Source organism: Rhinolophus hipposideros (genome assembly GCF_964194185.1).
Source record: "Rhinolophus hipposideros genome assembly, chromosome: 14".
Lineage (NCBI taxonomy): Eukaryota > Metazoa > Chordata > Mammalia > Chiroptera > Rhinolophidae > Rhinolophus > Rhinolophus hipposideros.
Genome location: NC_138060.1, coordinates 37,121,568 through 37,136,109, shown reverse-complemented (window position 1 = coordinate 37,136,109; position 14,542 = coordinate 37,121,568). Strand labels below are relative to the sequence as shown.

Sequence of the window (14,542 nt, the reverse complement as noted above, 5' to 3'; positions counted from 1 at the left end):
AGGGGTAGAAACATTTTAACAACATTTGAAATGTACAGCCAAATTGTGTAATATAATTTAGAATTTAACGAAATAATTTTTCTAACAGTTAACCCTTATAATATAGTGCTTGCTATATATATATAACAAGCACCATTATAAGTGCTCTATATTTCATTAACTCAATGATCACTGTAACTGTGTGCAGTAGGTTCTGTTATTATTTTTAAATCTGAGGCAGATTTAAAAACTTATGCAGTGTCACATAGGACATGAAACTGGACATCTTGGCTCTAGAATCCGTGCTCTTAACATCCATGTTTATAAAGCTTCTTAGATATAAAAATGTATCAGATCCCAATCAGTAACTAGCACCACGCAGATGTCTGAGTGAAGAAATTAGGTTGACAACATACTGGCTTTGAGATGTCTAACTTCTGCCCACCCAAGAACAGCAAAATATCAGAAATGAGAAGGGAGCTCTTTTGTTCTTTACAGAGTCTTTCACATATCCTGTATATAATAAGCATTCAACTCTCTGATGTTTTCTGATAACATGTTCATTGCAGAAATTTTGAAAAATGTTTTAAGAAGTTAAACCACCCTCACCCAATTTTGCTACCTATAAATAACGACTCTAAACATTCTGGTGTATATCTTTACATAATTTTTCCTATTATCTATAAATACATAAAAAAATTGGATGTTATATGTATAATTTTCTCTTTTACTAGATTGCAAGAATTTATTTTCCTACATTTTTCCAGAACTTATTTTTTATGGGAAGCCTAATATTTAATATAATAATATGGATGTACCATTATTTAATCATTCCATATTGCTGAATAATTTGTTTCAATAATTTTTGGCGATAACAGATGCTTTGATGAATGCTATTATATATATTACACATTTAACTGAATTTTGATTTCCTTAGGAAGACTAGAAGCTGGGACTCTTGAACCAAAGAATATTTTAAGGCTCTTGACATAAGCTGCCACTGTACGGGAAGGCTATGCTAACACTTTCATAATTAACCCTCTCTTGAATTGTGTCTTCTTAGTAAACAACAATATTGTCATTCTGTTCCACTTTTTCATTCAGTTCTTTTCACCAAATATTTACTGAGTACTTACTTTGTGCCAGGTGCTGTGCTAGACACTGAGTATAATGTTAGGCAAAAGGTACACGTGCCACTACCAGGCAAATGGTAACAGAGGTACTCTTACTATGTTGCCCCACTGCTTCTTCATAGCCACACTTCTCTTCCAATCAATTTTTTTTAATTACAAATTTTACTTTCAAGGCTATGAATTTAACTGGACTTTAGAGTATGCAAAAAGTACTAAAAAATTTAAATGATTATGGAAGTAAAAATTGCAACAATGCTTATTTACCAGAAAGGCATCGGATAGGCAAAACGTTCCCTTAGGTCAATATTCATGAAAGGAACATATTCTATGCCGTTTATTTTTGATGTTGTCCTGTAAAATACACAAAAAGAAATCTAAAGTAAATGTTCAAGTCTATCTTAATTACCAAACTTATTAAATTCCTTAAAATTTAAGTGACAAGGTATAGTACTTATAATAAAATTAAACTAACAATCTCTTCTTGTTGATAACTTTATTTGGACAAAATTGTCACAAAATAGTTTAATACCAGAAAATACCTGATTCAATTCAATTCATAAGAGTTACTCTTAAGACTGACATCGTTCAAACAAAACAATCTCATGACAGGCCTACAATAGAGGTATTGAAAGAGTCCTTGACAACAAGACACAAAGTGAATTCTATCCTAAGTCCAAAGGGAGAAAGCAATGGCTTAGTTATTTTGGGATTTTAAAAATAATTCTGCAAAATAGTGTTCTTTATATTTTCTGGGTATGAGACTATGGAAAGGGTACTGGAAGGAAGTGTTATAGATAACAGCTATGGCCTCTTGACAAATTAAAGAAACGTCGTTTGTAGTAAACTTGTGTATTTTCTTCATTTTGGGTACATATTTATTTGTATATATTAACTATTTCCTTCTTCTGTTTCTTTCCTTCATTTTATTTAGAAGTAGTTGCAGGGTAACTTCACAACTTAATTTCTAGGTAACAATATTTAGGGAGACTGTGACTGAATTTGAGGACCAATTAATACAGTAAGTGATGGATACAATGACTATGTATATACTCATTTTGAGAAGATGAGAGCTTTTCACTTGTGTGAACACCTGCAGTTTATTAGGCAGAAATATAGTTATTTTGTTGTAGTATAGAACTTCAAATGTGTGCAGAAGAAAGCTTTTGGATGCAGAATAGCCCAAGTATTGGACTGTTACTAATTTATTGTCTTTCAACTCCAAAACCATCTTTTTTATCTGGCTCTGTGTTGTGTTAGTTCATATGTAATTTTCCTAGGCAAAGAGAGCCAGACTAGTAGGAGTAGAATTAAAATCTACAGCAGGAAAAGAAAGAAAAATGCCCTCAGGTACATGCTACATAGGAAGGAACACTTTCAGCTCAATTTTAGGAAATTAAAAATGAGCAACTACATGAGCTCTAAGCAGACTGGATCTCTTCCAGAGACCAACTGAAGCACAGCCATACTGGCTCAGAATGTAATCGAAGATTTCCACATCACTGTTGTTTTGCACTTTTAACATCCCTGAGGCTCTACGAGACACTGAACTGGCTTCCTAGACCAGGAGTTGGCAAATGTTTTCTATAAAGGGCCAGAAAGGATATAGTACTTTCTTGGCAACGAGGTCTCTATCACATATTCTGTTTTTTGTTTTCTCTTTTACAGTCCTTAACAAAATATAAAAACCATTCATAGCTTAAGGCTTCCCTTTGCTGACTGACGCCTGGCCTAGACTGCAATTTTTTTCCCATTAGGGCTCTGGTTACAAAGTTGCATAGATGACTGATTGGTCTGCCATACCTCTATTTTGCTCCCTAAACTTTAGTGCTAAATTTTGAAGAACGCCAGGATTTTCAGAAAACAAATGTCTAATAGAAATGCTGATATTAAAATATATTAGCACAAATCTTAAGTATTTCAAGTTGTGACTATATGAAAATATAATCTATAATTACACAATAGCATTACACATGATAATAAAGATGTGAACAGGACTCAGCAAACCTAATGAGAATAAAATTACCTGCATGATTACGTTAACAAAATTGTTAACTACAATGAATTATAACTGAGTTACCTGAGAACTTCTATTTCTTCTGCTGTATATCTCGGTCCTTGGGCATCACACGACTGTGGACTTATAAATGGCTGAGGTCTTTCAAAGAAGGCATTATTTCCTAGTGGAAAATGTGTTCTTGTTGGAGGTGGCTTTGGTTTAATATTCGTTGACTTGATTTTACATAATGGCTTTGTTAAAGGCTCACTCAATGCTTCTGCTCTATAATAAAAAGAGGTATAGAAAAACTGTTCTAGTTTTTCTTCTCACATTTAAGATTTCCAGAAAACAAAATTTACTTCAAGAACCAGTCAAGCATTCCTAATATAAAATTAGTATATAAAATTCTTACATACCAGTCAACTGTTCACCATGTAAGCTACTCCCAAAGGTATGTTTGCAAACAATATTTTTTTCCCCTCCCCTTCTAATTTCGCCTCCCCCCCCACTCCAGTTCAAGCCGCTGTTTCTCAGTCTAGTTGTGTAGGACACAGCTCCCTGGCCCATGCTGATATTATGAGCCTTGCGCTCAACCCAGCTGAAGCAGTTGGTTGCCGGTCGTCAGTCGGCGACTCTCAGCAGCTCACGGCTGCTCTCGCTGGCTGCCGGCTGCTCATGGCAGCACACGATAGCACACAGCAGCCCGCGGTGGCTCACAGCAGCCCATGGCAGCTCATGCCAACCTCTGGCTGTCCACAACAGCCCAGCTCCAGGGAAAGCTGTTGTTTATAATCTTAGCTGTAGAGAGCGCAGTGCTCTGGTCCATGTGGGAATCAAACCAGTGACCTCAGAGTTAGGAGCATGGTGCTCCAACCACCTGAGCCACAGGGCCAGCTGCAAACAATATTTTATGATATTAATTGAACACTTACTGCATGCCAGATACTATGCAAGGTAAGGGGGATACAAGAATGTATAAAACACAATCCCTACTCTTAAGGTGCTCATAGTTTTGTGGGGAAAGAAAGATGCTAGAATGGAAGGTTTACATGGGATGAATGCATAGCAGAAGATGTTAACTTAATTAACTGGGAAGATAGGGTGAACTAATTTTTTCTGAACTGATGTTTGAGCTGCAGAGAAATCCACCTGGGGAGTGAGGAAACATTCTAAATAGAGAGAATAGCATATTCGAATGTGCAGAAGTATGAAACATCATAGTGAGTTAATTTCAAAAGAATGAATAAAGACCCTGTGAATGGTGCAAATGAGAGGTGGTAGGAGATGAGGCCAGTGGCAGGGGTTAGATTACAGAAGGCCCTGCATGATATTCAAAGGAATTTTGACTTTGCTCTATCAAAAGACTAACAAACTAAAAAACAGAAGTTCTTAACCTGAGGTCCATATATGAGATTCAGGAGTCTTGTGAACGCTTTGGAATTACATGCAAAAAATTTTAATGTACATTTTTCTTCATTTTGAACAGATCCTCAAAGGAGTCCATGACTGACCCACCCCCTTGCACTTAGAATGCGCTCAGAGAATACTGGAAGGGTTATCAGCACAGGTAATAAAAGTCATCTAGGATTCTGACTGATGAAAGACGGTAACTATGTGTCAAGTGTCCAGATCTTCATGAATTTAGAGAAACAAACTAAAGGTTAGATACTGGTGATGAAAAAGAGGGATGACTCATAGCTTAATAAAAAAAGAAGGGTTGGGGGTGGTATGGCTACCTAGTCAGAGGCTCAAAAGGAGGTAATGTTACAGATTCATGTTATAAGTGCAATTTCCACCCTTTTCCTTTGTCTATAACACTCTTCAGGAGGTGTAATTCTGTTATGCAATTGCATTCATTCTTTCAATATGCCTACTGAGCACATATTGTGTGTCCTACTGAGCATTTTGCTATGTGCTTAGTTACAGCACTTAACAAAACAGACAAAATTCCCTGTACTCAGAGAATCTGTGACTCACTTACATTGAGAGGATGAAGGTTGGAAGGGACACACACATTAATAACAAACATGATAAACCGGTAAATTTCATGTGTCTTAGAAAATAGTAAGAGCTATGGAAAAAATATTAGAATAGAGTGAGCAGGGTGAAAGTATTAGAGGAGATTCAATTTTAAATAGAATGGTTAGGGTAGGACTTACTGAAAAGCTGACACTTGAGCAGAGTTGAAGGAGATACATACACTGTATAATTTGGGGTCATCGACTGAAAAATAACATTAACTAGGTGTTTAATCACCAAAAGGATTTTTATCTGGGAAAAAGGGCTGCAACCCAAGGCATGCAGACATGGCAAGCTGCGTGCACACTCTGGCCTGTAATACAAAATGGAGGGGTATTTATATAAGGGAAAAGGAAGTTATTGGAGGGGGATGTTAAAACCATAGAGCTTTATTATAAACAGAGTTCTTCCTATAGAGTTCTTGTGATTATGTAGAGCATGAGAACTTCCATAAGCCCTAGCTCCTTCCATAGACCCTCCTGACCTATTATGTTTGCTTAAAATTCCAGTTCATCTTTAACAGGGTACTTGTATGGCTGTAAGCTGGCTCATTCTCAATTTCTCTATTTTTATCATTAGCTCTAGAAGGTTCTCTGGAAGTTCTCCTCTTTAGAAGTCTGATATTACATAACAAAAAGGAAGTCTTCCATTTCAAATATCATATTCATTTCTGTGTCACACATAGCAAAAGCTAAACAAAACATTTCTTGATTTATTTCTTGAATTTAAAGCAAGGAACTAGAGAGGAGTAAATTCATTCAGAGGAAGAGGATAGACTTGTTCTAAATCTCAGGTAAAAGGTGGAGGTTTGTCTATGAGCGCTACCACACATTTAGATAAATCTGTCACATTTAAGTGACACAATACACTGCCATCCATGGATAAAAAGTTGAGTGACCAAAACTCACCTGTCTAGTGCCTGTCGAGCCAACTGTTTCAGTTTATTTTGCAGAGTTTTATCAGCAGTTTCAGAAGACTTAAGAGAAAGAGACAGACATTCTGAAACATAATTGTTTTTTTTAATTTGCTTGATCAATGCAATTTCTAAACAAAAAATTTACAATGCACATTATACTTTTTGAAATTATGAGAGAAAAAAACAGACATTTTATTGTCATCCTTAAAGATATCATTTAAAATAGTTAAAAACTTGTCACTGAGGTAAGTTTTAAGACTACTTCATGTGGACAGGTGGTAACTGGAACACAACTGTATGACCACAGAGACATGGAAGGCCGAGCAGCAGGAGCCTCAGAAGACCAGGACTTACCTCCAGTCCCAGGTACCCACCAAAATCAGGATAGTTAGTTTCCCGAACAAAATAACCTGGACAAAAAGCCAGTGCACTGAACAGTCCGAGACCATTCTATCCCACTTCACCTCATCCTCCTGTCAAATATACTGCTCTTATGCACGAGATGCCCCTTAAAGCTAACAGTCCCAAGCAGGGCTCACTCCTCAGAGAGCAGTGAAAGCCACTGAGCATATAGATTTTACACTGCAAATTAATACAGATTTCCCAAACCACTACCTCATTTTTTAGTGTATGAAATCGAAAAAAAGGGGGAGAGGGAGGAGTTTATTCTAAATTCATAGATTTGTGATGGTGGATTCTTCCTGAAATAAGATAATTTTAGTTATATGTAAAAAGGTTAAAAAAGTACTTGTAATTTAAAAAACAACTGCCTCATGACTCAATTTTAATACTATAAAAATTTTAAGACTATGTTAAAATCCATTATTAATTTTCTACTCTTTAGTATCTTTTAACGAGTAACTTAGTTATTTTATAATGACACAACAGAAATTGTTAAGTAAAATTCACTAGTAAGGGGAGAAATTTCTTAGCATAATTCCACCAAATTTAACTTGTAGCTATACATACGGTTTTCAGACAGAGATCTACAGCTTCTGTGTACAATTCTATAGCATCTTCAACATTCCCTTTTTCATCTTCATCAAAAGCTTGTGTAACAAGGAAATGGGCACGCTCCAAGTCCAACTGATGTTTTGATTTCAAAGGACCAGCACTCTTTGACTGAACTAGGATAGGAATAAAGCCATGTAGAAGAAATATTACCTACATATATATATATATCCAGGAAACAACATATCATTTTAATATATTTAAGACATTGTTTACCAAACTCTATAATCCTTCATTTAAAAAGCTTAGCAAGGTAAAAAAAAAAATATCCTTTAAAAATTTTCCCCTGAATTTGTCTCCCTACCAGTACTTCATTTAAAAAATAAATCCCAGAAGTCCTCCTCACATTCCCTCCCCACCCAAAACAAACCAAATGAAAATAAAAACTTGAAAAATGCTAAAGCTAAAGAAACTTAATTATGTTTTAAGGTAATTCATTTTTTTTTCTGGTATGGACAATAATTGTAATACTAGGCCATGATGATAAATTTCCTGCTGTTTCCTATTTTTTCTGCTCTTTGAAGTGTTTCTGTTTGTATTTAATATAAAGATATGCGTCTACAAGGGACTTGTATTCAGAAGACAGAGGGTGCCAGAAAACAGTATACACATTTTAAGAAAGGAAAGAATTGTATTAATTGTAATACTCAATATAGCAAAAGCTGGTAACAAAAGACGAATACAAGTCACGTTTGACTTCTGCAGTTACAAGAGGTGCTCAAAGTGGTTACCATCAGTGTCCTGACACTTCTGATTATGGTGAACTACTGCTTGAGCATAGATAACATCTCTTTAGATGTGTATACGTTCTTCTGGCACCCCCGGTACATAAAGATCGCTTACAACTCAACAATAAAAAGACAGCTCCAATTAAATAATGTGTGATGATCAATTCTATCATCAACTTGTGTCAACTTAAGTGGATCACTGGATGCCCAGATAATTGGCTAAACTTGATTTCTAGATAGGTCTGTGAAGGTGTTTCTGAATGAAATTAGCATTTGAATTGGTTGGAAAAGCAGACTGCCTTCCCTAAAGTGGGAGGGCATCATTTAATCCATTGAGGACCTGAATAGAATAGGCAAAGGAAGGAAGAATTTGCCCTCTGCCTATCTGCTTTTCCTGCCCTTGAACCAGAACTTACACCATTAGCTCCCCACTGGTTTTCAGGCCTTTGGACTTGAACTCAACTACATCACTGGCTTTCCTGGGTCTCCAGCCTACGGATGGCAGATAGTGGGACTTCTTAGCCTTCATAATCGCATAAGCCAATTCCTCATAATAAATCTCTTTACATAGCTTATTCTGTTTCTCTGGAGAACCATGATATACAATAAGCAAAGGATCTGTATAGCTATTTTTCCAAAGAAGATATTCAAATGGACAACTGGTACATGAAAAGATGCCCAACATCATTAGCTATCAGGGAGATGCATACCAAAACCACAATGAAATGCCAGTCTATACCCACTAGAATGGCTAAAATAACAAGTACTAATAAGGATGTGAAGGAAATGGAACCTTCATACGTTGTTGGTAGAATTATAAAATAATGTGGTCACTTTGCAAACTAGCAGTTCCTCAAAAACTTAAGACATAAAGCTACCATTATGACCCAGCAATTCCACTCCTGGGTATATATCCAAGAGAACTGAAAACATATGTTCATACAAAAACTGACACACAAAATTGTAACAGCATTCATTACCTTACAGCCAAAAGGTGAAAACAAGCTAATGTCCATCAACTGATGAACAGATAAAGTATGGTATATTGATACGATGGCACATTATTCAGCCATAAAAAGGAACAAAACACTCATATATGTACAACATGCATATACCTTGAAAACATTATGCTAAATGAAAGAAGCCAGACACAATAGACCACATAATGGATGATTCCACTTACATGAAATGTCCAGAATAGGAGACAGAAAATAGATCAGTAGTTGCTAGGTGCTAGGGAGTGGGAGAAAGAGGTTATGACTGCTAATGGATAAGAAGTTTCCTTTGGGGGTGACAAAAAAGGTTGTAAAATTAGATAGTGGTGATGGCTGCACAACTCTGGAAATATACTAAAACCCCCTGAATTGTACACTATAAAAAGGTGCATTTTACAGTATGTTAATTATAACTCAATAAAACTGTTACTGTTTTAAAAGCTTTACATTTTGTTTGTCTCTTAAAGATATATGGTGATCTTTTAAAAACTTTACCCCTACGTAACACCTCTTTGAAGTATGTACTAATCCCATTTATAAAAAGAAGAAACCAAAACTCAAAAATGTTAAAATATCTAGCTCAGCGTTTCTCAACCTTGGCACCACTGACATTTTCAACAAGGTAATTCTTTGCTGTGGACTGTCCTGTACATTGCAGGAGTTTTAACAAGATCCCTGGCCTCTACCCAACTAGATGACAGAAGTATACTACTCGCCTCCCCCTATTGTAAAAACCAAAAATCTCTCGAGACATTGCCAAATGTCTCCTGAGGGGCAAAATAGCTCCCAGTTAAGAATGACTGATCTAGCCTAAAATTTCATAGCTACAAGTAGAAGGGTAGAGACTCAGGTCTTTTAATTCCAAGTCTTGAGCTCTTTATTCTACACTGGTGAATTTCAAACTGTGTTACTCTTCCCAGCCAAAAGCCAACTCATCTTTCAAAAGTCTCTTGATTGTTAGCAGGTTTTATCTGCTTTAAAAATTGGGTTTCTGAATAAGATTTTTATTTGATAAATGTCTCTTCTGCTTAAAATAATAATTAAGGAAACCATTTAATTCTCTACAGATTACACTCAATTTCTTGAACAAAATTGGTCAAAAAGCTGGCAAAACAATTAAGGTATATTTATACTTTAAAATTCCTTCTTCAACTTTTACTTCTATTTCACTGGCAAGTTTTTATTCTTTCAAGAGATTAGGGCTGTCTCATTCTGTGCCTCAGTATCACATTTATAAATATCACAATTATATATTTAAGAACCTCATTACTTGGTTGGGAAAATGAAGTATCTTTGAATTCCATTGTATTTTGAATACATGAATCAGTGTAACTTTGTGTCAAGTGAGGCCCTGTGGACAGGCAGTCCATGTTTTAAAACATACAATTTCTGGGCCCTGTCTTTAAATCAACTCATCTGAAGAAGATCATGACAAGAAGAAATTCAATGATCAAATCTGCTTTATCCTAACTATGGGCTTGTATCTATTCAGGATGAGTGGTGACTGTAGCACACTCTATCAGGCAATGCCGAATGAGGAAAGAGTCCTCTAAGCTGCTTGTGGCTTTACTATACTCCCACAGGAAAAAAAAAAGGATTTAAAAGGAGGCCTTACTGAGATGAATGCATTTCTAAAATAAAATGTCAATAGGTGATCATTTTCTTTTCTATCCATGTGAATAGCAGATTTTGACAGAAACTACTCACCTCTAACAAAATTGTGATCATTAAGCCCTGTGTACCTGTTTCACAGCATTTGCCATGCTGTTTACAAAAATAAATACAAGGTGTTCCAGGTTTCTGCTTACATGTCTCTTTTCCAAGATCCATTGGTTTAAAAAAAGAGTTTAGCTAAGACCTTGAGGTTGATGACTCTGATATAGAACAGACTGTGAACCTACTGCTGAAGTCTTTAAACACTGACGAGTAGTCATTTAATTTTAGTATCAGGAGGCATGTGACAGATATTTAAAAAGCAGATTTTAATAGGGTCCTAATCCTGACTCTGCCAATGATACACTGTCTGAATGTAAATAATTCACCATCTCTGTACCTCTGGGAAATTACAAGATTGGACTATAATATCTCTACGGTTCTTCTTCACAGATCACTTATTTCCATATTATAATGTTTAAAGATGTGGTTACCAAAAGAGGAATGAGCAGCAAGAGTGAGTATCAAGATTCAAAGACAAGAAGGAAAGAGAAACATGGGAAAAGATGTGATGGGAGAGAAGAAAAAAAATGCAGTGACAAGTTTAGTAGTCCTTTACTAACCTGCTGAATGCAAAGCTTGAACTCTTTCCAGATACTCATTTATTTTTTCTTGAATGTGTTCTAGGCTTGATCCTGCCATCTCAGCATAAATTAAGGCTTGTGCAGCTTCCTAAAAATAAAGCATTCAAAGGAATTACAATTTGAATTTTCTTTACCAATTTCTAACTCACCGATTGGTTTCTACGAATGAAAAAACAAGAATGTCTTTTAAGATGTTAGTAACTTTTTCATAAAGTGATGAGTTATATAATCCCCTAATACCTTTTCTTCAGTTCTCAATGCTCTGAATTTTCTCATGCTGCTGAAAATTTACATAGTCAAGCAGGAGGGATTGATTATTATAAACATTTTCTTAGAATAGCTGTGGTTTATGTTTTGTTTTCCTTTTTCTTTATGCAATATATCAGACTGAAAATTATATATCTTAAAAAGGTGAATTGAGCATTAAAAACATTAGAACAAATAATAACTGATAAGATAAAATGTCAAGAAAAGATAAGAAATTATAAAAGTTAAATATCTCATAGTGGAAAGAAAATCTTTTCTTCCACAGAAAATACCGTCACAGGGTGACATATTTTAAAGTAGATTTCAGTTGTATGAAATCAACTCATTTTAATTAAGAAAACACGGATTCATCTTCCAGTTATTCATTCCATAACTTCCACAGCTGTTATGCTGTGGCTAATGAGGAAGCGCCTCCATTCTCCCATCACCATTCCAGGAATGTTACCAATACCCCCCACCAAGAAGGACCAGAGAGAGATTTCTCCAAGTAACACCACCTTCTCTGCAGTAACCTAAGCGTGTGCACTTCGTGGAGCCTCATGCCTAACTGTCTGGATCCAAAGAAGCCATCTACTGAGCATCGCTTTTTGAATCCAGTTATTGGTGCAGGAGTTGTTTCATTCAACCTAACAAAATCAGTAAGAAGAGTCAGTTTTTCATAGACACAGACAATAATTTAGTGGTTACCAGAGGGTAAGGGGGTAGGGGGTGGGTGATGAGGGTAAAGGGGATCAAATATATGGTGATGGAAGGAGAACTGACTCTGGGTGGTGAACACACAATGGGATTTATAGACGATGTAATACAGAATTGTACACCTGAAATCTATGTAAATTTACTGACAATTGTCACCCCAATAAATTTAATTAAAAAAAAAAAAAAGAGTCAGTTTTGATACAAATGGAAATTCTGTCTAAAGGCTGTGGAGGTAGAAAAGATACAATTTTCTCAGATTCTGTAACTCAGATATTTAAGGGGAGGAAAATAGAACTTTACATAAATATTGTTATCTTAGGTACCACTATTATCTAAATGTATTATAGCTACACTTAATTTTAATGAACTGTTGTAATATGTATGTGTACATATACATATTTTATCTCTTAAATTATCTTGCACATATAGATTTTCAGATAATTATCTTGCTTGAAAGAAATAAAGCTAATGTTTAAAATTGCTGACATCAATTTTATTTTATTAATTTCATTTACATTTGAAAGTGACTAACAAGGAATCCCTTATAAAACAGCATTAAGACAGTAAACCATATCTCATAAAGTTTATATAAATAGTTCCCAGAAACACAACCACTTCTGACTTTCTCAAGGATAAAAAATCTTCATAATGCCATGCATGTAATCCTATAACAAAACAAGAGGCACCTGCATAGTATTTCTTTTGCTTTAGATAAAGCTATTTTATATGGCACTATTTTAATCTATGAATATGTTATTTCATAGAACTAAAAAAAACCAGAATTTTATTTTTACAGAAATACCACCTTCATAAAATTGTCCCAAGAAAGGTCCAAAAGAAATGATTCTGAAACCAATCAGAAGTCTCTAAATATGGATTATAAAATGAAGGCAATAAAATATTAATCTGAGAAAAGCAATCCACACATTACTGATGGTATATATACGTTCACGGAAAAAAAGTACTACTACTGTATTTTCAAACTCTGACATTCTTTCTAAAAGCAATAGTGATAATATAATAAAGATACAACTACCTCCACAAGGAGGTAGAGGGCATAGCTAGAGCTGGAGGGATGCATTTGCAAATCCTCAGGGTTGGAGAGCACAGAATGGACTGAGGGAGCGCAGACTCTGATTTAATAATTCTGCCCCGAGTAATTTTATCCGAAAGAAATATCAAAGAAATGTGTAAAGCATTAGTTTACAAGGACAGTAATTGCACCATTACTTACGATGCTAAAAAAAACTAGAATGAACCTAAATTCTCAACACAGTTTGTAAAGAAATGATGGTACATCCACATAATGGAATGCTACGCCTCTATTGAGATTACAGAAGTAAATTTAATGACTTGAAAACAGTTCAAATTAAAGCAGCTTAACAATAGTGTCAACTGTCTGATCCAAGTTTGTTTTGAAAAAGGTGTGGACACACACGCGAAGAAAACCACAGAAATAGCTATAGGTCGAATGCTAGGAGAAGAGACGTTTCCTGTTTCCAGTTTACTTCTCCTTCATGTGCTTCCACGACCATACCTGACCTTCGAGTCTATTAGGGACCACTTCGCAGGAGCCATGATCAGCACCGAGTGACACAATTACCAGTTACTAACTCCCCTGCCTACCCACTGCGGCCATCAGCAGCGCACCGCTGGGCACTCCCAGTCAAGACTGCAACAGAGCAGTGGTGGCTTCAGAGCTAAGACCAACCCCCCTCGCGCCAGAAGCCCATCCCCGGATGGCCCTGGGGCCACCCGGTCGCTTCTCCCCGGAAAAGGAGCGCAGGACGCGCAGGAAGAGGTGAAAAAGCCGGGCCAAGCGGGCCTGGGAGCCTGGGCACCTGGACCCCACCCCTCGGCCTCAGCGATCCCAGCCGCGCGCCCAGCCTTACCTTGTAATAAAACACGGCCTCGCAGTAGCGACCTTCGTGGTCGCGCTGCACCGCGAGCCGGGCGAACTGCACGGCGTCCCGCTCCAGCGCGGTCGAGTCCATGGCGCCGAGGCCTCGCACCGGGGGCGGGAGCGATGCCCTGTCACAGAAAGACTCTTCGCGGACCGCGCCGCGCCCGGGATCGGGGCGGGGACGCTGCAACGCCACAGGAGGAGCTGCAAAGTTTACTTTCGGTGGTTGAGGAAGGAAAGCGGGCCTTCCCGACTCTGGCCGGCCCGGATGCCGCGCCCTCCTCGGCGCAGCCCCCGATCCCAGCCTGCGGGGCCGCCCCACTTAGCGGCCTCTCGCATCCCCGGCCCCGCCCACTGGCCGTACTGCGCAGGCGCAGCCCGGCCCATGGGAGTGTCTCTGGGCTGGGGCGCCGAAGGACCGACTCACCGGAGTACGTGGAAGTGGGCGGGGCCAGGCCTGCGGAGTGCTGGCGTGCACGTGATCGCCAAGGCGCCCCGGGATTGGGCGATTGAAAGAAGAATCACATCGGAGCAATGGATATCACCGCTGTTTGGGTGCAGGTGGTAAAGCAGCTGGAGTCTGTTGCTGGACACACTGAGAG

The 14,542-nt window shown here is 37.5% G+C and overlaps 1 protein-coding gene across 2 annotated transcripts in view; it reads right to left on the bottom strand.

Moving 5' to 3' along the window:
- Positions 1 to 14,302, bottom strand: part of CAPN7 (calpain 7) — a gene marked incomplete at its 3' end in the record, with an annotated part of 36,177 nt that extends 21,875 nt beyond the window's left edge. Inside the window, exons 1-6 of one of the 2 annotated variants that reach the window (XM_081072706.1) lie at positions 13,930 to 14,302; positions 11,054 to 11,162; positions 7,013 to 7,170; positions 6,036 to 6,103; positions 3,190 to 3,390; positions 1,377 to 1,463 (exon numbers count right to left, since the gene is read on the bottom strand). In XM_081072706.1, coding sequence (XP_080928832.1) covers positions 1,377 to 1,463; positions 3,190 to 3,390; positions 6,036 to 6,103; positions 7,013 to 7,170; positions 11,054 to 11,162; positions 13,930 to 14,031 — 725 coding nt within the window. In that variant the 5' untranslated portion in view covers positions 14,032 to 14,302. The remainder of the gene's footprint in view (positions 1 to 1,376; positions 1,464 to 3,189; positions 3,391 to 6,035; positions 6,104 to 7,012; positions 7,171 to 11,053; positions 11,163 to 13,929) is intronic. The other variant, XM_081072707.1, reaches the window with a different exon arrangement.
- Positions 14,303 to 14,542: the final 240 nt, after the last annotated feature.